We start from the raw sequence: 20,571 nt of genomic DNA on the forward strand, positions 1-20,571 counted from the left end.
CTCTTCCACAATCCAAATGAGATTTTGGTAAATTGGAGGAAGAGGACACAAATCTGAAACAAAAGATAGATATAACTCCCATAAAAAAAAGATAGATATAACAGTGAGGTGTTTGCTACACGAATTGTGTTAGAGAAGCCATAACATAACCCCCAAAACCTTCTTCCATCAATAGACAAGGAAAAAAAAACTACTCTAGATAACATAAATACAAAAATTGATGAGCCAAATCGCTTCTTCCTATGGTCATACATTGTCCCTAATGAAGTCCTCAACCTGAGATATCTCGCCCGTCAATCCGGAAGCTTCTGCAATTATTACCTCATTATAACACTGCGAGAACGCAAAGGCCTCCCCAGCTATGCCAAGTGTAAATTCATTTGCGATATCAGCGGTGGAAACAGCAGTCCTCGATGCCCGAAGCTTGTCGCTGTAATGAACAGAGAGAAAAAAAAAGCAAGATATATTATAGGCGTACAAAATTCTATCCAGTGACCATGTTTTCTCAGACATCAAATGCAACCTGAATTCACACAGAACATTCATCGACCTTTAAAAATGCCATTGCTCATACCATATTTCTACCATGATCACAAGAGAACGCATATACAGAGGGATGCCATTAAAAAAAAAAAAAAACAGGATAAAGTGCATGTTTAAGTTAAAGTGTTCAATCCATGCTTATAGATAGGAAATCTGATAAAAGTTAGGTCATACATTTCCTTTTCCAGTTGTTTCGTTATGAACCCCTTGGTGTGAGCAGTCACTTTATCAGTCTTGTTGCATACTATCAGTGCCGGGATTTTCCTCTTCACAACAGTTGCCTTTGTCAAAATATCATAAAGATACCTTCCACATTAAAAATCACAGGTCACAAACTGAAACTAGTTATATCTCAATGAAAAATACCAAGTTGTGGTTTGAAAGTTACTCAGAGATGGCTCGGCAGTTTGGTAAGAAGTCTACAGCATCTACAACAAAAACAAGGCCAGCTGCTTGAGGCAAGAACTCATCGAGCTTGGGTCGAAGCCGAGAGTGCCCAGGAACATCAACCACATGGACTGGTTTTACTTTGCCCTTCTGCGTATTAAAAATGTTTTCTTATAGCTTTGCATATGTAGAACAACGGCAAGACCCACAATATAATAGTGTCTTCACTCACACACACACACCCAACTTTGCTGTAAGTTTTACCTTTTCAGATTCAGAGTGTAGTATAAAACTGCTCTCATTCGGTTCCATAGATGTAACAGTACCCTGATGGGAGGAGCCATCTTGAAGCTAGCAAAGGAGAAAAGAGAGCACATTAGTTGAGAACAAAACAGTATAAAAAAATACAGATGTATGTCGAGGTATCCAGATCTATGAAATAACTGATGTATAGTGCATATATGCATCACTTCTTTTTTTAATGGCATATATGCATATCACTCGACACATACAAACAGATTTTTATTTTTTTATTTTTTTTGGAAAGCTACAAGATTTATTTCATTGAAAGAGAAGGGACAAGATGTCCCCAATACAAGTAACTCTAGGCATCTAATAGGGCAACTAGAAGTTTCTAATGGGTACTCAGGAGCTCAGAACAGAATACATTCGTTGACGTTAACCCCCATCTTTCACAAGACAATCCGCCGTGGAGTTGGCAGACCTTCTCCGGTGTACTAACTGAGGGTGTAGGCAGCGGATCAGATCCCGAATTTTGTCAAGGATATGATATAACCTCCATGGACCGCCGCTTTGGTTGCCCTCCCAAGCTATGACGTTTGAAGAATCCCCCTCCACAATCACCGGCCCTAAATTATGCGCAGCGTACCACTTAAGGCCAAAAAGTAGTCCCCTCTCCTCCGCTTCATTAGCATCGCAGATGCCAGCTGGGCCGGAATAAGACATAATACAAACAAAAAAGATGTCACATACAGAGATGTTTTGAAACTTTTGATCCTTTGGTATGTTTTTTTCTTTGAAAGATAACAGATTTTACAGCATAAGAAGCAAAAGTACATACCCTTTGGATGTTTAGGGATCATTATTATTGAACAGATACATGGAATGTTTGTGTTATTGTGGAAAATCAGAAAAAAGATTGTCACTGAAAAAGATCAAGAGCAACGTACCATTATTTTTTGTTTTTGAATGGCGAAAATTTTGAGCACCATACAAAGTCCCATGACATAGTCATAGACTATTGATTGCTGCCATATTCAAATTAGTTCCAAAAACCCATCATGAACTGATGTGAATCACATCATCAATTGCTGGAATTCACTGATCTGTATATTGGATCTTCTTTTTTTTTTGAAATGGTATCTGTATATTGGATCTTGCTGATCTAATTTGTTAAACCACTGGTTCCAAATTGATGATTGAATTCCAGGTAGTCACTCAGGATCTAATAAGCAAGGGAATTTCTACTTTAAGGTTTTGAATATGAGCAACAAAGCTTCAAAAGAAAAGTTATAACAGAGGGAAGACCAGAAAAAGGAAAATTAAACAATCTTTTCAGAGATAGTATTCAAAGACAGGTAAGCTTAGACCAAAAGAATTAGATCTAAGTCCAGTCAGTGTGGGTCTTACGGATCTTGGGCTTTCCAACAATTTTCACTCTCATAGGAAGATTGAACTGGATTATCAAATAATCATGGTAATATACCAATTCTACTAGTTCTTAGGATCTACAAAGAAATGGAAGAGAGGATTAAGAAGGATGACATCCTCTTGCTGCCAGAAAACTAGACTCAGAAATATTGTGACTGATTGAAGATAGGACAAGAAAAAAGTTTCCGGAATTGTTAACTGACGTTCTTTTCGCAAGGGCAGAACTGCATTAGCTATTGAAACTAAAGCAATCGAAGCATAAACACAGCATGTAACGGTATCCTACAAAAGCAGTCCTTTGTCTAAAAGCACTATCATCGATAACTACAGCTTCAGTTCTTACTGGAATTCTTTGAGGCAGGAAATGATAGTGGATAAGTTGTACAGTTGTCGTGAAAGTCAGAAAAGGTTTTCTTTAAGAAGATAAACTACAACAAAATAAAAGATGCAACAGAAATGAATTGCTTTGATAAAAGAAAGGAACACGTTTTCGGTCCCTTTTTTATCCAACACTGTAATGAAGCATTAAACCACGCTGTGAGGTTAACTATAACTTTAGTTAATGATGCTCATTATCCTGCGTTCGATAATATAGAATGCACAACGTAAAATCTTTCAACTTTTAATCCATGGTTTGTTTGTTTGTTTTCTGGAAGCCATAGGAACTTACATGAAAAATAGGAAAATAGAAAAATAACATTAATCGCCTGAGCTAATCCTTCTATAATTGTATTAGCTTTTCCCCAAGTGAAGCCTTCACCTGCTCTACAACAAAATTTGTTCCCCTTATGAGGCCCCAATACCCTGTTTTTTTAAGCAGTAGTGAGAAATTATTGATATAGGAAAAAAAAGGAAAACCCCAGGGTCTGAGATGGTCAGTATACAAACCACAAAATATCAAAAAAAAGGGGGGAAGAAGAAGAAGGAAAAAAATTACAGAACTAAAAGGAGGAAGAAAATCAAAAGGCTCTAAGTGAGACCTATTCACTCCAGTGAGAGCGAAATGATCAGCTTCGCTATTTTCCGAAAGCCAAAAATGTTGGATCCTCACAGAATGGCCCTCCACACAATCTAAGATCTCTTCAATTGTGTCGGCGAATCTCCAAGGAAAGGGTCGGCTTTGGTTAAATCATCTGATAACATTAAGAGAGTCGCCTTCCATGGTAAGTTATCAATATCTCTTCTATTGATCAAGCAGTAGCAAGCACTTCTGCCTCATTTGCATCATTAGCCCCAATTGGGCCAGAGAACACCCAAATGGTAAATTCATGATTGTATCTAGTAACACTTCTTGCCTCAGCTAATCCCGGATTTCCAAGGCTGGATCCATCAAAGTTAGGCTTTAAAGTCCGGACGTTGGGGGCAATGGGGAGTAGAAGAAGAGGATTTCTCTCTCCTAAGGTAGATCTCAATCCAACAGGTTTCAGAGAGAATTCAGAAATCCCTCTAAACCTAAGTAAATTTCTCGCTCATTGAATCACCATCCACAAAGACTTTGGAAAATATTAGAAGGGCCTTTGGTGATGCCTTTAAAGAGGCATCTATCTCTCTCTTTCCAAGGTGGCTGCTAGGATTGTTCCATAAGGTTCTTCCCCTTTTAGAACAGAGGGCAAAGCTCCATCCTTCAAAGAGATCAACAAAATGATTTGGGAAGACCCAAACAATGTTTAAATGTCCTCCAACTTCTGTTAACTAGCAAGGGAGGCGAGACCGTCAAGAGATGCTAATAAACAATTTTTATCGAGAACACCCCATTTGTGGCCCAGGTCCAACTCCTGATATAATCTTCAATAATACTCTATTAAAACCACCAAAGAGCCTATGATTTGTGGACACTGACACGAGTGTCGCGTGTCGACACGGACACAGAGTGTCAGACACGGCAAACCCCCAAACTTTAGAAACAGGGACACAACTAAAATAGAAAGTATGTGTAATCATGATTTGTGAATATGGATTCGTGTGTCCAGTTTCGACATGGATACGCGTTGTCTAAATGAGGTAAACACAATATTCAATAAAAAAACAGAATGTCACACTTGACATGGTACAAAAACATGTCCACACACCCACATTAAGTCTAACACTTTCAGCAATACAAGTAAAAGTGTCCAAAGGAGTGTCGACACGTGTCGACACGGGTGTCGTGTCGGACACGGAAGGACACGTGAGTCGGCAATAAATTCGAAGTGTCGGCCAAATCATAGCAAAGAACATAAACTGCATTTTTTGTGTGCTATTGGTCATTAATTGTATTTCCGTCTATTAAAATGAATCAGAGAGAGAGAGAGAGACTCGGGAAATAATGCAAGCCCTATCATGGTTTCCATCTTGCTCAAGAAGAATTCTCTTGCCTAACCAACAATAGCTAGCAACACAACAATTATCACTATGAAATACCCCTCTTAAATAGCAAGACCAGGGCTTTTCACTCTCCTACCACCATGATGCCATCTATAAATGTGATTGACCTCAGCTTTGATGCACATTTTAAGTTGTCACGTTGCTTTCTTGTTGTGCTTTTCATCGTTGTTCTATTCTTCCTTTCTTTCTATGAAAATATTGTTTTTTTAATGGTTCTATGAAAACATTGTTAAGAAAAAGAAAATAAGCTTCATAGTCCCTTGACAAGAGGTTCGTACAAAAGGAAGTTGGGAGGATGAAATTCAAAGTAATTGTGAATTGGAAGGGTACACTAAGGAGTCATAGTTCATGCTTAAACAAACTTGTTATTAATGAATATGAAGAAAGAAAAAGATAAGCAAATTAGTCCCTTGGGGAGAAGTTCGTACAAAAGGATGATGGCAACACCAACAGTGAAGGATCCCATGTGAACCATGCCAAAAAACACAAGGATGCCAGAATCCTCTAACAAAAGTGCAAACTAAAGATTGAACCTCAGTTACCCAGGGATCTGACCTAGGATCTGACGGGATGGGTTGAGTCAATCTCAACCATCAGATTTATAGATTAGGTTGATCTCAAGATCCAAAGTCGGATTGGATTGATTTCAACTTGATTTGATAAGGTAACCCTAATTGTGAATTTCGAGGAACAGGGAATGATTGGATCTGATATATTTTTAGAGAGTTCACATAAACCCTAATTTGACCATACTTTGGTGGTTTTTTATATAAGTTAAAAGTTTATTTGGCTATCCTCTATAAGTTTTACATCATTAGAACGAGATCAAAATGGAATCCCAGTTGTCATTAATATCTCTTTTTTTCTTCTTTATATTCAAACCATGAAAAATTACGTAGAACCCCAAATTCATGTACTGTTGAAAATTCAAATATGTTCAATGACTTCCATCCGATTGGTCAAAAAAATAGATGTGGGAGTGAGATTTTCCAAACGGCAGTCACTTAAAGATCTGAAAGCCTCCGCAAATAACCCTCAAATATACTTCAAGAAGATCATGAGCACTTTAGAAGAACAAAATCATCAGTGTAGAAGCCTACCTGGTAGAAAAGAACAGTTTTTCCACTACCACTTAAGCCAGCAAGCACTATCGTATTAGACCTTTTGCGCTTGAAAACACGCACTGCAATAGTAAACCAGCAAATGAAATGTTAGTGTATAACCATTAAAGAAAACATTACATATCTTAAGTGCTTAAAACAATAAACTAAAAATGTTTGGTTCTCCTAAAAGCTAGGTTCCAAAACATTCTTCTTGATACTTCCAGCTGTCCTACACAGGATCTGAAAGTACAATTAAAAAAGTCACCCCACACCAAATATCCACCCAAATCCTACCATGATGCCTGCACCTGCCCCTTACATTAATTTTTCTTCTTAAACTCTTGTACAACTTTGCAAACAGAGCCCCAACACCGCAACCCACAATCTCTAAAGTATTTTCAAAGCCTTAACTACTGCCTCATCTACTTTTAAATAACTAAGTAACCACAAAACAGATAATTCTTGGCGTGTTAAAAAACACAAGAACATGGAAATCAACATAAGAAGTAACTTACCCAACAAGAAAAAAACAAATGTGAGTAATAAAACAACAAAAGCAGCATAGAGTTGCTCTACGGGCTGTTGACGAATCCACCGCTGCAAATGAGCTACCCATTGCTCCAATTGAAGGCCCCATTTCTCCAATTGAAGTGCCCATTGCTCCATGACTACAATTTGAACATTTTACGACTTCAGAACGAAAGGATTACAAGAACACAAATATATACTAGCCACATAGTGGAAGACAATTAACCATTTTTGTAGGATCCAATATGCAAGGCATTCAGTTAACTCACCAACAAATATAGAATACAAGATTAAGGAAACACTAACACTAGTATAAAGATAGGATTACTAGAACACAAATATATACTAGCCACATAGTGGAAGATAATTGACCATTTTTGTATGAGCAAGGCATTCAATTAACCCACCAACAAATATAAAATACAAGATTAAGGAAACACTGGTATAATGATGCATGACTAATCATTCAAAAAAAAAAAATTTAAGATGCATTAAAAAAAACCTAATCATTCAAAAAAATAAAATAAAGATGCATTAACAGAAGAAAAAAAACATCAATTAATAAGATCAACTAGCATCATGCATCTAATAGGAAATTACATGTTTTCTTCTTATAGGATCTCTAATTAAAATCATTCAACGGCTGAGATGGATCAACATTCACCACCTCTTTTGCTTGCAGAAGAAGAACGAGAATGAAACAGAACAGCACAAACAACACAGACGCCCGCCAATGTAAAACCCTAGACCCAACAGTGAGGAAACAGTCCAAAAACATCTAGATCTAAAGAGTGTAGGTTTTTTTTTATGGGAGATGATATTTTCACCCCCCCCAGAAGGAAGCATTCGCTCCTCTTGTAATGTGAACAGTGGGCAGCTTTAACGCTTTTTGACGTCAAATCACGTTAAAGTGGCGAATGCGTAACGCAGGGGGGGTGAAAATATCATCGTCCTTTTTTTTGGGTTGGAAACGATATAGAGACACGCGTGTGTCATGGTTGGCCTAGACAACTCTTGTTATTGCAGCGTGTACTTGCAAAAAGTAGTGAGTATAGGGGTATTTTGGGAAGGAAAACACTTTCAAAACGGAACTCCGTTCTGAAAATTATTAGATCTAAGGCTGGAGCAATTAGACAATCTATCTCCAAAGTTAATCAATATTATTCTTGGGAAATGTGAGATCTAAACTTATCATATTACTTTACATGAGAAGAATGATGTCCATATAAGATTGTATACAAGTAGTCATACTCTTTGGCGATGTAAGATATAATGGGTGGTAGTGGGAAGGTGCGGGAGGATGCCAGTTTTTTTTTTTTTTTTTTTTCTTTTATCGGTAATTTGGGGTTAGGCAGACCCCCACCAGCTGTATTACAAAAAGAAAAAAGAAAAATTACAATCGAGGATAAATCATTCCTGATACATCATCAGTAACAATATTTGCAAGTTCCTCTTGAACCAATTCAAGAGTAATTGAGTCTCCTTTACAGATACAATTGGGTTTGGATAAGAAGTCAGCTGCTCTATTGCCTTCACGCCAAATGTGGGTTAACTTCCAGCTCTCACAAGAGTTGAACATGGATCTAATTGATTCGAGCATTGGGATTTTCCGCCATGGGCACGGCCAAAGCAGGTTTATGGCCATAACAACGATGAGCGAATCAGATTCTATCCACAACCTCTTAACTTGGTGCTTCGCGGCTAATTTGATTCCATGATGGATGGCTTCAATTTCTAATTCTTAGATTTGGTGAGAATTGCAGTTAACAGAGAAGAGAGAAAGGATTGCACCCTTGCCAGATTGCAATTCAGTCTGGCTTACATACAGAGTGCAAGGGCAGAGGTTGTCCCCACCTATGGTGTCCTCACATCATTTTCCTTTATTTCATTAAATATCAATGAGAAAATCCGTAAATAAATAGTGGATTACTTGAAACATATACCTTATTTCATAAAAATTAAGTATTCTCCATGCCTAAAGTCTTTATAACCGGTTTCACATAGATCATGAATGCTTAATATTCTATAGAAGTACATGTGCTTTGCATGGAAAAACTAGTAATAGAATAATGTATATTGTGTGCTAGAGCATGAAATATTAACTAATATAACATTTTGGCATGAGTAACCCTTATAAAAGCTTGAATCTTCGTCTATTTACTCAGATCAAATGAGAGAAGAATGCGAATTATTATTGAATTAATGGTGTTAAATGATCAAGTGAGATATTGGATGAAACTAATGGAAATCTTTACTCTCCATTGGTGGTGGTTATGGGATGGTGGTGAGAATTCCAAAACATGAGACTTTCGTCTCTTCACAAGCTTCTCGCTTGCACATTTACCATCCAGCCCCTCTTTATAAGGATTCAAATGACCTTATGCGAAGGGAGATGTTATCACTACTGTATTTTGAGTATGGTATGGCCCGCACCATAGGATGATCCAAACCGTTCATTAGATCCAAATTACAAAGGTTTCGACCATCCTATGGTGGATCATCAAAGATGGCTGCTGTGGCTTCTCTAATCTTTCTTTCGATGTGCCAATAATTCAAAGAGAGTAGAGAGGGTCATATAGATTGAAAATAATGCTTGTAGTATGCTTAATTGGCCAATAATTCAAACACAGTGGAACGAGTGCAGCAAAGGGTCGTATGGATTGAAAATAATGCTAAGGACTACGTATCTCAACAGTTCATCTTTCTTTGTCAAACCTTAATAATGTAGATTCGACGCAACGATAGCAGCAAAGAAAATTCCTATAAATTCTCTGCTTTTTCTTTAACTTGTAAAACTCTCCTACAAAAGGCTTCTTTTAATTGGCCCAAATAACCAAGATTCCTAATAAATCTATAATTCCTCAAAATCTACTCTAAAGAAAAAAAAAGTTAGGAAAAAAGAAAAGAAATTCCTATTAAATCTAAAATTCTTGAACTGGAGAGTTCAACGTGGGACGTTCGATGCGCCTACATCACCTAAGGCCATGTTTGGCAACCGTGAATTTTTTTCTCATGAAAAAATTATTCTCAAAGGGCATGTTTGGCTACCATGAATTTTTTTCCTTGGAAAATTAGCTTTCTAGGTGGGAGAGGAATATACACAAGAGAGACTGAGTGACGACAGGGTAAGAAAAGGTTGACCCTCTGCTCATTCGTGCCCTCACAAGCATGGTTTTAAATTTTGACCGAAATCCAAAATTCCGGACAGAAATTTCGGATTTCAGTGGAGACCGAAACCGAAATTTCCTGAAATTCCATTTTTCGCCATTTACCAAATTTCGGTAATTTCGGTCCGAAATTTCAATTAAATGCCATTATGTATTAAAAAAAAAAGTGTTACAAAATTTCAGAATTTCGGTGGGGTCCGAAATGGTTACCGAAACCGAAATTTTAAACCATGCTCACAAGTCGATCCTCACCCATCGTAGCTCCTCGTCCTCTCCTCTCAGCACTTGCGAAACTAATTTATCATGAAAAACAATTCAAGGTTGTGGACAAGGAAAAAAAGAATGAATGAATAGAGGCTGAGAAGTGGCTAAATACAAGGAAAAAATGAATCATATTTTGGGTCGAGTTTTTTGTTTCCCTGTCCTTCAAGCTTTTCTCACCCTTCCCACACTCGGTCCCTCTCATGCCTCACTCTCTCCCGCCCTCCCTCACACATTCTCACAATTGGGTAAGCTAATATTCCATGAAAAAAAAAAACATGTTAGCCAAAGATGCCCTATACTAGGCTCGATGGATAAGGGCGTATGATCATCCAACCATTTTGATTTGCTCTTGGAATACAATAAAATAAGGGCAGTGATAAATCGACCCCCCAAAATGATAAATCGACTCCCCATGTGTCTATCTCTCTCCTCTTTCTCTCTCCCAGAGGAGAGAGAAAGACACATGGGGAGTCGATTTATCATATTTGAGAGTCGATTAATCACTCCCCTAAAATAAACTATAATTTAATAAAATTCACCACAAATTTCAGAATATTTATTAACTAGTTATTTGATTTCAGCAGCAATTAAAAGAAAGCTGAATTTATACATATAATTCATCACCATCTTAGAATTTCCATGGAGGAGCTGAATTTTCGTACTTTCCATTAGGATTGAAAATTGAAGATTTTATGCACCTAAGATTGCATTTTTTTTATCATTTATTTAGGCTTCCTTCAAGCCTCTCAATTGCAGCACCAACCCCACCAGCCCTGGCCTCTCCCCTCTCCTGCAAGACTGAACTTTCTTCATTTGCTTTCTTCACAAGCTTCAAATGAACCCAACCTGTACAAAGATGCACCCATATTATTATCACCTGGGCTACTTTGGGGTCTCTTCGGATATACCTCTCGATAATTACAAATGGTTTTGATGTCAAGTATGGTTATTTGCAAATAGTGACAAATAGTATTTCTAGAAATGGTATAGTAAATAGTTTCCAAACATATCTCAAAGCCCCCATTTTCAAATCAGATTAAACTAAAATACTCTTATTTTAAACAAGCACCAATTTTGGTGACATCCAAAGAGGCCCTCAATTGGTATAACTGTTGAGGGCCATTTTGTAAGGCCCTGTTCGTTCTGGATTAACGTAATTTTGAGTCCAATAATCAGTTCTGAAAATCCAAAACGAACCGGGCTTAATATATATGATCCTTCAGTGGCATATGTGCTGTGCGAAATAGGCATATAAACCAAGGTTACATGAATTTTAGGCATTCATGGTAATCGTGGAAAACATTTTTTGCCAACATGAATTTTATGCATGCATGGTAATCGTGGAAAACATTTTTCGTCAGTTAGAGGTAAAAAAGTACATATTATGAGATACTAAAATGAGCCAAATTCCATTATGCATAGATTACACCCATTAAGCCCGTATGACACAGTAAATTGGAAAAAAGTGATCCTGAAATATAATAATTTCATGGGCATCTCTAAAACTATGAAATACCCGGGTTTAGGGTGTCGGGGTTAAGATTTAGGGTATTTTCAAAATCTGCATGGGTGATGGACTGAATCACTTGAAACTAGTACAGCAACATGATACGTAATTTTCAGACATTACTCTACATGAGATACTGCAGACGATACTACTCATATTTCCAGAGGTGCAACCAAGCTGCACACAGATGAGTATGGTGGCAAAGATTTGCATTGGGAAGCAGATAAATGGAAATTGGAAATGTTTTATATAAAAAAATTACAGATCTTACCAAGAGGGAAACAAAATGCCGCACCCAAGACTGAGCCCATTAGCACGTTCCTAGCACGCCAAAGGAGGGAACCTGGCACTGAAACAGGACAAGAGAAGAAAAAGAAAAGAAATGTTCAAATACAAACAAGACTGCATAATTCATTATTCCTGTTTTTGTTGTTTTACTTGCCAATGCTTCTATAAAAAAAACCAGCAGAGCGGATGAGTCGATCTCCAGTTTCTTGATACAATCGACCAGTTTTCTATTGAGTCGGGTTGGGTTGAACTAAGAACAAATAGAGGATTTCCCACTTGAGTCCCACTTTTCCAACATCGGTTCAAAAATAAAAGTGTTTATATAAAAACAATAATTGGTACGATCTGAAGCTGTATTTTAGAAAATAAAGACTATTTTGATGGGTTATTGGAATCAAATGGTTAATGGGGCCTTTTCTTTTTATTGGCTGCTTAATCAATTCAGTCAAAATAAGATATGATAAGTTGCAAGAAAATATTTTTTGAGAAATGTTTTTAGGATGCCACTCAACTGGCAGAGAAATTAAGGATAGTATAGGAGTTACAAAATTAATGTCCCTTCATTTGTTAATTAACACTGGAAAACCAAGAAGCTTCTATTCGGCGCCACAAGGGAGAGAAGATGCATGATAGTTGCTGACATCAGCATGTGGGTCCCAACATTTCCACTTAGGTTCACAAAAGGGGAACCTTACCAGAGTTATTCCCATTTAATTATGAAGATATTTCATGGAATTTTGGAGGACTTTAAGATTGATTTTGGAATGCTCTATTGCGACATACGACCTGCCATTAACTGGAGTTCAATGCATACTTAAGAGAACTAATTAAAGGGGGAATAAAAGTTCAAGGCAGGATCAAAGTAAAAGAGAGATGAATCCTAACTGAAAGGTGCTTAGAAAGGAGTACTAAGAGCTTTATGTTTGGGTCAGAAAATGTTTTTTATTACTAAGCTGAAAATTCGCGTTTTCAGTTATTTATAGAAAAGTTCACAAATACAGCACTACAGCTTTTTTTTTTACAAAAAGAATAAAGCACTACAGCTTGATTGTGCATGTAATATACACGTCTAATTTTGATAATGAATTTGTCTTTTTGTGGGCAGACTTTCCATAGCACAAATTATACTCACCACCAGTCAGCGCAATTATATTTCTGTTTTCAAGATTTACTTTCCGCTCTAGTTTTTGCTGTACATTGTAAAGTTTCAAGTAGCTCTATCACTTTCTTGAAGGAGATTTTTGACATCCAAAGCCTAAATTCAAAATATTAGAATTGGAATTTGCTAGGCAATTTTGCGGAAAACCATTTTTGCAGCTGACTTTTGCAGGAGAGAACAGCCACCTTAGATTACATAAATGAATAAGTCAAAATCTGATAAAAAGTGAGCATGTGCGGCTGTTCTCTCATACAAAAGTCAGCTGTGAAATGGCTTTCCACGAAATTGCCTAGCAAATCAATTTTCAGCCTTCTAGCTGTCAAAGCTTTGCAGGTCAGTTTTCTAATCTCCATTCATAAACAGATAAAACAATTGGAAAGGAACAAGTGAGATGGATAGGTTATGACTTCTTACTGATTAGACCGAATGTAGCGGCAGTGGCAGAACCAGCTCCAGCAACATTGAAAACATCATGTACACCACGTTTCTCAGCAAGAAGATTCTGTATACCAAAAAATGTAGCAGTAAACATTCCTAGGCGGATCCCACCAATTATCGACCCACGAGTTACTCTGATGAATCTCTTCTCCATTGCATCTCTCATTAATCTGTACTGCTCTCGTTTGTCAGGCGTGCTCCCAAGTTTCAACATCACTTCTGCATCCTTGCTCTGTCACCACAGCCAAAGAGTTCTTAGTGCTGTTACTTTGGATAAAATCAGGTATATTAACAGATGATTGTGATGTTGTCTACATCATATCCAGATGTACTAATACACTCCAGGGTCCAAGAACTTAGTGTGTCAATTCGAGTTGGATTTCAAGTCAAGCCAGCATTCAAGGCTCAGTCCCTTGGCGTGAGGTATTGGACTTGGTTGAGGGGCAAGTGACTCTATTTCGGCATGTTGATTGTTTTGTCAATGGTAAGGTGGATCTGTTGGCCTGCTCTGGTGTGTCTCAGGCAGAGTTGAAGGTGTTTGATGATCATCTCCCACCTTGAGAATAGTTTTGTATCTTTCTTTTTTCCTATTCTGTATGTGTTCTTCACTTCGCCATCTCGGTCCCTCCATTCAAAAAACAAGATTTTCATAACCTCTTCCCTTCTAGTCAAGGGAGAAACTGGGGTTGGTGAGTTTGGCTTTGGTGAGGAAGGACTTCAGGAGATGTCAACGAGGTTTTCTCAGAAAATGGAAGGGTTTAGAGAAGAAGAGGACTAAGAACATAAAAACTGCCAAGTGGGGCTCTTCCCCCTCATAACACTGTCAAGTTTCAACTAATCATTTATGTAACCCATTTCCATCCAGTAGGCGTTCTTAGGGATGATAGAGGCTGGGGGCCTCTTCAGGGCCAATTGTGTTTGCTGATTCAACCATAACCTAGGCAAGTCATTCTTAGCCGAGCTGCATGCATTTAAAATGGATTCAGGTGGATCTTTATATGGCAAAGTGACTTATGGTATACGATTAGTTGGGCATCACAAAGAAGTGGCGGACCATGGAGATAGACTCATATTTTGAATGTTTTTTTATCTGTAAAGATTTAGATGTTTCATCTCTTTGATGTGTGGAGGGATGCAAATGAGGTGGCTGACTCCCTTGATAAAGAGAGGACATGTAGAGATGCTTTTGTAGTGGGGTGAGCTCTCCCCTTGTTGTAATTTGCTGTTATATTTCTTCTTACTAAAGTGCTATCTCGTTCAAAAAGAAAACGCTGCATTTTCTAGCTATATTGCAAAAATCTTCTAGTAAATTTTCTCCAGTCACTCTTACATATTCCACATTTTCCCATTTTTTATGTTATTATGGACACTTTTACAACTGTTCAGTCTTAACTTGATAAGCAATTTGGACAATTCAACTTCCAGAATGAATGACACCAAATATTTCTATAGTAATAATGAGATACGAGAGAACATAATCCCAGCCTAACGCAGCAGTGCTGAAAAACACATGTTATCGACTTAACCAAAACCGTTGAATTCCATATAGAAAACCTTTATCTTTCATCTAGTAAAAAAACATTGTTTGCAGACCCAGACCAGAAGCAACTACCTACAATCCTAAAATGGGTTTTCTTAATTTGCATGGCAGTGCATAAGAATAATCTATATTGAACTGTTTATCTGAAAATGAATCTGATTATTTTCTGACAGTACCAACAACTAGTGTTTGAAAGCTCATGCTTGGACAAGAATTCGCCTTTAGGTAAAACGGAGTCTATTTGGGCAAGTCAATGATTGACACGGTGAATATTTTATTGACTTGGTCTGGTCATAGGAGTTCATTGACTCTCTACGACCAAAACCAAGTCGTTTCAGATGGGTAAATGATTGGCTTGTGAGTTGGTAAACAGTTATCACAATCTTCAGAAAGGCCCAAAATGATCTAACTAAATGCCACTAACCTTCAAAAAACATAGCTATCCATATGCTTTCTGGAATCCATGTAACAAAAGGTGTATGTTGACAAAAGAAACAGGTCAAGACAGATCCAAGTTCGCTGAATCATATAAAAATTGCATGTTCTGGCTCATTTTCTCACAATTTCAATGTTCTGTTTTATGGACTTTTTACAGCTTTCAAAAGTGTGCTTCTATCACCTAACTACCAATACAAATCCCTTGTCATCAAACAACAATTGACAGAGAAACAATGATGAGTTGGACATCCTGATGGCTTACTCCTAGCTTGCTATTTACTGCACAGTAGCCATTCTTTTTCAAGTATTTACAAACAGAAATATTAATGAGTCTAGAGTCCATGTGTAGGATACAAGTCACTGGTCATTAGCAGAAGTCAGAGATTGCAAAAATCACAAACACAAAATGAAATTTTGGCTGATTAAGCCAGGGCGAACATAAAGTCTTGATATGGTTCTAGTGTCAGTTTGATGTAACTGTGGTTTAATTAAAAAGGTAGCTGGCAAGAAGCACTTACGCTAGAATAAGAGGGGCATTTAATCAGCCAACAAAACAAAAACACTTAGGGCACGTTTGCCTACCATGAATTGTTTTTCATGATAAATCGGTGTCGGGTGAAGTGGCTAAAAATCAGGAAACAGTTGATCGGATTTTTAGAAGAGTTTTTTGTTTCCGGATTTTTAGCCTCTCCTCATCACCAGAGACACTAGTTCCTGTTATTTGTTTCCTGATTCTTAGCCACTTCACCCTCATCTCCACTTGGAGACACCGATTTATCATGAAAAACAATTCATGGTAGCCAAACGTGCTTTTAATGAATTTTCCAAGGACAAGTAAATCAGGCATTACAATAAGAACTCACAACAGATCCAGCTGCCTCCTTGCTACCTCCATACAGCAAGCCAGCAAACACTCCGACAACTGTGGCTGTGCCCCAGTTAACAGTTCCTGCTTTTCTCTGAGTTTCCTGAAGCAAAATTGAACGGTGTTAGGAGACATGGAATATTGTTTACTGAATAAGGGGGAAAAAATAAAAATCATTCGGCTTTGAACAAACATGGCTAAAAAAGATCATGCATTGCAACGCTTGCAATTATCGGAATCATCAAAAAAAAAAACTATTCATTGTAGTTTTTTCTACAGTCCCCAAAGATATTTAAAAATTATGCAAGCTTGTTAGTCTGTCACAGCATCGGGCATGGGTATGACCTGGGAGCTGCTCTGGCATTTGAGTTTTGAGGGACCTCCCTCAGGGGAAATACATGTTATAATAATTAGGTCAAGCAAGAGTTTGCTTGAAGCATTACACCCAAGGTATCTAATTTGGAATACCAAGTTTGTTGCCTCCAGCCCCTATATATATTAGATACACTAGGGTTTTAATAAGTTAGTGGGCTCTAGCCCAAATAGGCCCACTACACCGGTCCATTATCTTATTGGGCTTATATTTGAACATACATGGGTTATATTATATACCCAACAATCTCCTCCTATGTTCTACATATAGCACAATCCAATAGATAGATAGTGTAATGTTCAAAACAAAATATTGAAACATCCACATCACCATATGGTCTATATCATAAAAGATCTGTAATCCAACTGAAAACACGAATCCTTTTATGACAAACCAAGAGTTCTAGATATGCAACAAGCTAAACTCAACCAAAAGGTAGTTTCACATATAAGTGAACCCCACTGATCTTAGAGGAATTCATTCATGGGGTATAATTCTCATCGAGATCCAAAATAAAGTTCCACAAAAAAGTGAACTCTATACATACTGAAATTAGTCTTTATGACTTTAGAAGATTTAAGTAAGTCATCTTCATCAAAGTCCAAATCAAGACAAGCTCCTCCTTTTTCGCCAATCCCTGTGAATTACCAAATATAGATTGCATGAAAATGAATCCAACCAATAGTGTAAACATGAAAGTATCTAGTTCTACCTGAAGAAGAACTTAGTGCAATTCCATAATTCACGAAAGTATCTAGTTCTACCTAAGGAAGAACTTAGTACAATTCCTTAATTCACGAAAGTATCTAGTTCTACCTGAAGAACTTAGTACAATTCCAAAATGGCTGAAAATGTATCAGTATCACTCTTACCGTAAGCATCATTGTCAAGTTTCAATAAAGAACAAGACCTAAACAGTTTCTTTTGCAAAGAACCATTCATCATTGTCAAGTTTCAATAAAGAACAAGACCTAATAGTTTCTTTTGCAAAGAACAATTTCATGTTTCTTTTTGGAATGTTACAGTCATCTTATCCATATTTGAGTTAAGCTGTATCATCAAGTTTGGAATGTACAACATTTCCCAAAAAGGACATGTCATCAAATGTGGAATGACACACAGCAACTGTAAACATCATCAAAACATATCAAGTGCCTATCTTGGCCAAAAGGGAGATTCGAAAATTCAAAATAACATGAATGTAGGTTAAGTCTTGTCTATATAGACTTTAACCCCATCACCCCTATAGTTTTGAATATTTGATCTTTGTTCAGTCCCTTGGCGAGAGCATCGACCATATTATCTTTCGATCTCACATCAATCAAAGTGATGATCCTGTGTTCAATGAGATAATTCAGCATGGCATGTTTCAGCCTAAGATGTCTCCTCTTACCATTAAAGAGTGAGTTCTTCACAATCGTAATCGTTGCTTAATTATCACAGAACACACTTAAGGAATTAATCCTTAACGGGGTCAGTGGAATGTCCATAACCATAATTAGATTCTTTTTCTCTTCTACTTCATTTGCAACTGAAGTGAGAGCATAAAGTTCCAATTCGACTTCCACACAACAGCAGTAGATTTGTTGTCCCCTAATTAGGTCAAGCAAGAGTTTGCTTGAAGCATTACACCCAAGGTATCTAATTTGGAATACCAAGTTTGTTGCCTCCAGCCCCTATATATATTAGATACACTAGGGTTTTAATAGGTTAGTGGGCTCTAGCCCAAATAGGCCCACTGCACCGGTCCATTATCTTATTGGGCTTATATTAGAACATACATGGGTTATATTATATACCCAACAATACATACATTTTGAAGTATTTAGTAAGGTGATGTGATCTACAACTATGTGGCCAAAATTACTCAACATACAATGTATTACAAAGTATGAGAAGAATGCGTATCATGATTAAATAGAATCACAATAGACAGAGCATATAAAATGACTTAGGCCACTTTTGGATACCCACAAGATTTAGATTTGGATTTCTGACATTTGCAGTTGAAATTTGGAAATGGATCAGATCCTTAGATTTCCAAATCAGCTACAACAGTGGAAAAAAAAATCCGATTTGCAAATCTGTTCTGGAAGACATTATTTGGAAATTAATAATTGTGGTAATTACCTTCACCCTCCCTCCCTCGTACAACATGAGCATGAGGATGATTGATGTATTTTGTATCCAAAACTCAAATCCGAATCCAAATACAAATACATGAGGTATCCAAATGTGGCCTTAATGGAGTTCAAAAGTAAAAAAACATGAGGTATCCAAACGTGGCCTTAATGGAGTTCAAATCCCCCTCTCTCAGAATCCCAATGACTTTCATCTCACTTCACATATCCCCCTTGTGCTTTCAAGTGACATATAGTTAACTTAAAATGCAGTGATTTACACAGAATACAAATCTGATAAAATGAATGGAAATATGAGGATGATAATTTGCCACCAGATACTAAACTTGATGTAAACCTACAAGGACGCACGCGCCATAAAGAGCTGCTACAGAAATGGTGAATAATTTTATTCAAGGAACAGATTAGAAAGGGGACAGAGATTTCGACAACTCCTGACCTTTGCGATGCTTTCTTCTGCCTTTTCTAGGGTTTCCATGATCAAATCGCTTCCAAAATCACGCGATTACGGGAGATTTTTCGCAGAAATCCATGAGAGCAAAATGAGGCCGAACTTACTTCCCTTTCCACAAAGGGGGTTTTTGCCGAGAGAATAATAGAGGTCTATTTTTGTAAATAAACTAAATAAAAAATGAAGGCGACTGATAGTTGCACTACCATATTTTAATACTAACTCAACTCAACAAAGCCTTTGTCCCAAGCTAGTTGAGTCAGCTAAATGAATCATTTAGGAAAAAAAAAAAATCATAAAGAAGGTAAAAGGGATCTACCCGGCTCTAATCCTGGTTCTAATTGGATTCCTTTATGTGGATCATTTTCTTCCATTATATCCTATCCAAGGTTATGTTCTCTGTTAGGTTCGTAACTATCAAGTCTTTTATCATTATTTCTACCCATGTTATTTTCGGTCTACCCCTACCTCTTTTTACTCCCTCAATTTGACACGAGTCACCTCTTCTCACTGGAGCATCCAAAAGCCTACATTGTAAATAAACTAAATAAAAAATTAAGGCCACTGATAGTGGCACTACCATGTTTTAATAATTGCACGAAATCAGTTTGCCTTTTCTTATAAATTGGCTTTTAAGAGTTTTTGGGACCTACAATAACCTTTGACAGACGTTTAAGCAATAAAAGATAAGATGAGTTTGTGCAGTTATCGAAACATGGTGGTGCCAGTATAAGTAGCCAAAAATAGTCCAAAAACTATAAAAATTGTATGTTAGCCTTCAATCTAGGCTACTGATATCGTCACTACCTTGTTTTCTTTTTAATTTGCTTTCTGAGAGCTTCTGTGGTAATTGCGATCAAGGTTTTAAATTTCAACTGAAAATGAAATGTTCCGAAGCCAAAATGGGCAAATTTTGGCCCAGAAATTTTAGTTGAAATATTATTATTTTTTTAGGGAAAATTACATTTACACCCCTTCTAGTTTTTACACATCCACTTCTACCCCTATAGTTTAAAACGTGACAACTACACCCTTGTAGTTTCAATTTGTATAAGGTAGGCCCCTCAGTTGACGGTTCGTCCACAGACTGAAGGGTTAGGATGATCTGATGGAGCTGATTTTTTGGGCACACCCTATCTATGTCAGGGCCCATCAATTGAATGCTTTGGATCATCCAAACAGTATGGGCCCACTATGTTTTGGTAGTGTTTGGATTCGGGTATGGGACCACATTGTTGGATGATCCAAAGCGTTCATTTGATGGCCCCCGACATAGATAGGGTGTGCCCAGCTTCATCAGATCATCCTAACCCTTCAATCTGTAGACGAACCGTCAACTGCAAA

General features: G+C 37.3%; 2 protein-coding genes across 4 annotated transcripts; both read right to left on the reverse strand.

Annotated features, from left to right (window-relative positions):
- Nucleotides 1-72: 72 nt before the first annotated feature.
- Nucleotides 73-7,431, reverse strand: LOC143884466 (uncharacterized). Of its 3 annotated transcripts, none has more exons than XM_077388062.1 (7): nt 7,264-7,431; nt 6,584-6,736; nt 6,066-6,148; nt 1,195-1,281; nt 932-1,077; nt 718-849; nt 73-430 (listed from the first exon to the last, which is right to left on the reverse strand). In XM_077388062.1, the coding sequence occupies exons 2-7, from the start codon at nt 6,732-6,734 to the stop codon at nt 247-249; spliced, it is 783 nt and encodes a 260-aa protein (XP_077244177.1). In that variant the 5' UTR covers nt 6,735-6,736; nt 7,264-7,431; the 3' UTR covers nt 73-246. The 3 variants fall into 3 exon arrangements, with proteins under 3 accessions (XP_077244177.1, XP_077244176.1, XP_077244175.1); XM_077388061.1 differs by having other exon boundaries at nt 932-1,080; nt 7,197-7,430; XM_077388060.1 differs by having other exon boundaries at nt 932-1,080; nt 7,264-7,427.
- Nucleotides 7,432-10,561: 3,130 nt separating this feature from the next.
- Nucleotides 10,562-19,390, reverse strand: LOC143884468 (Mitochondrial import inner membrane translocase subunit Tim17/Tim22/Tim23 family protein). Its single transcript, XM_077388066.1, has 5 exons — nt 19,216-19,390; nt 16,261-16,365; nt 13,396-13,651; nt 11,806-11,883; nt 10,562-10,873 (listed from the first exon to the last, which is right to left on the reverse strand). The coding sequence occupies exons 1-5, from the start codon at nt 19,252-19,254 to the stop codon at nt 10,746-10,748; spliced, it is 606 nt and encodes a 201-aa protein (XP_077244181.1). The 5' UTR covers nt 19,255-19,390; the 3' UTR covers nt 10,562-10,745.
- Nucleotides 19,391-20,571: the final 1,181 nt, after the last annotated feature.

Source organism: Tasmannia lanceolata, unplaced genomic scaffold (genome assembly GCF_043159265.1).
Source record: "Tasmannia lanceolata isolate RefF3 unplaced genomic scaffold, GAP_Taslan_0.1 ptg000008l, whole genome shotgun sequence".
Lineage (NCBI taxonomy): Eukaryota > Viridiplantae > Streptophyta > Magnoliopsida > Canellales > Winteraceae > Tasmannia > Tasmannia lanceolata.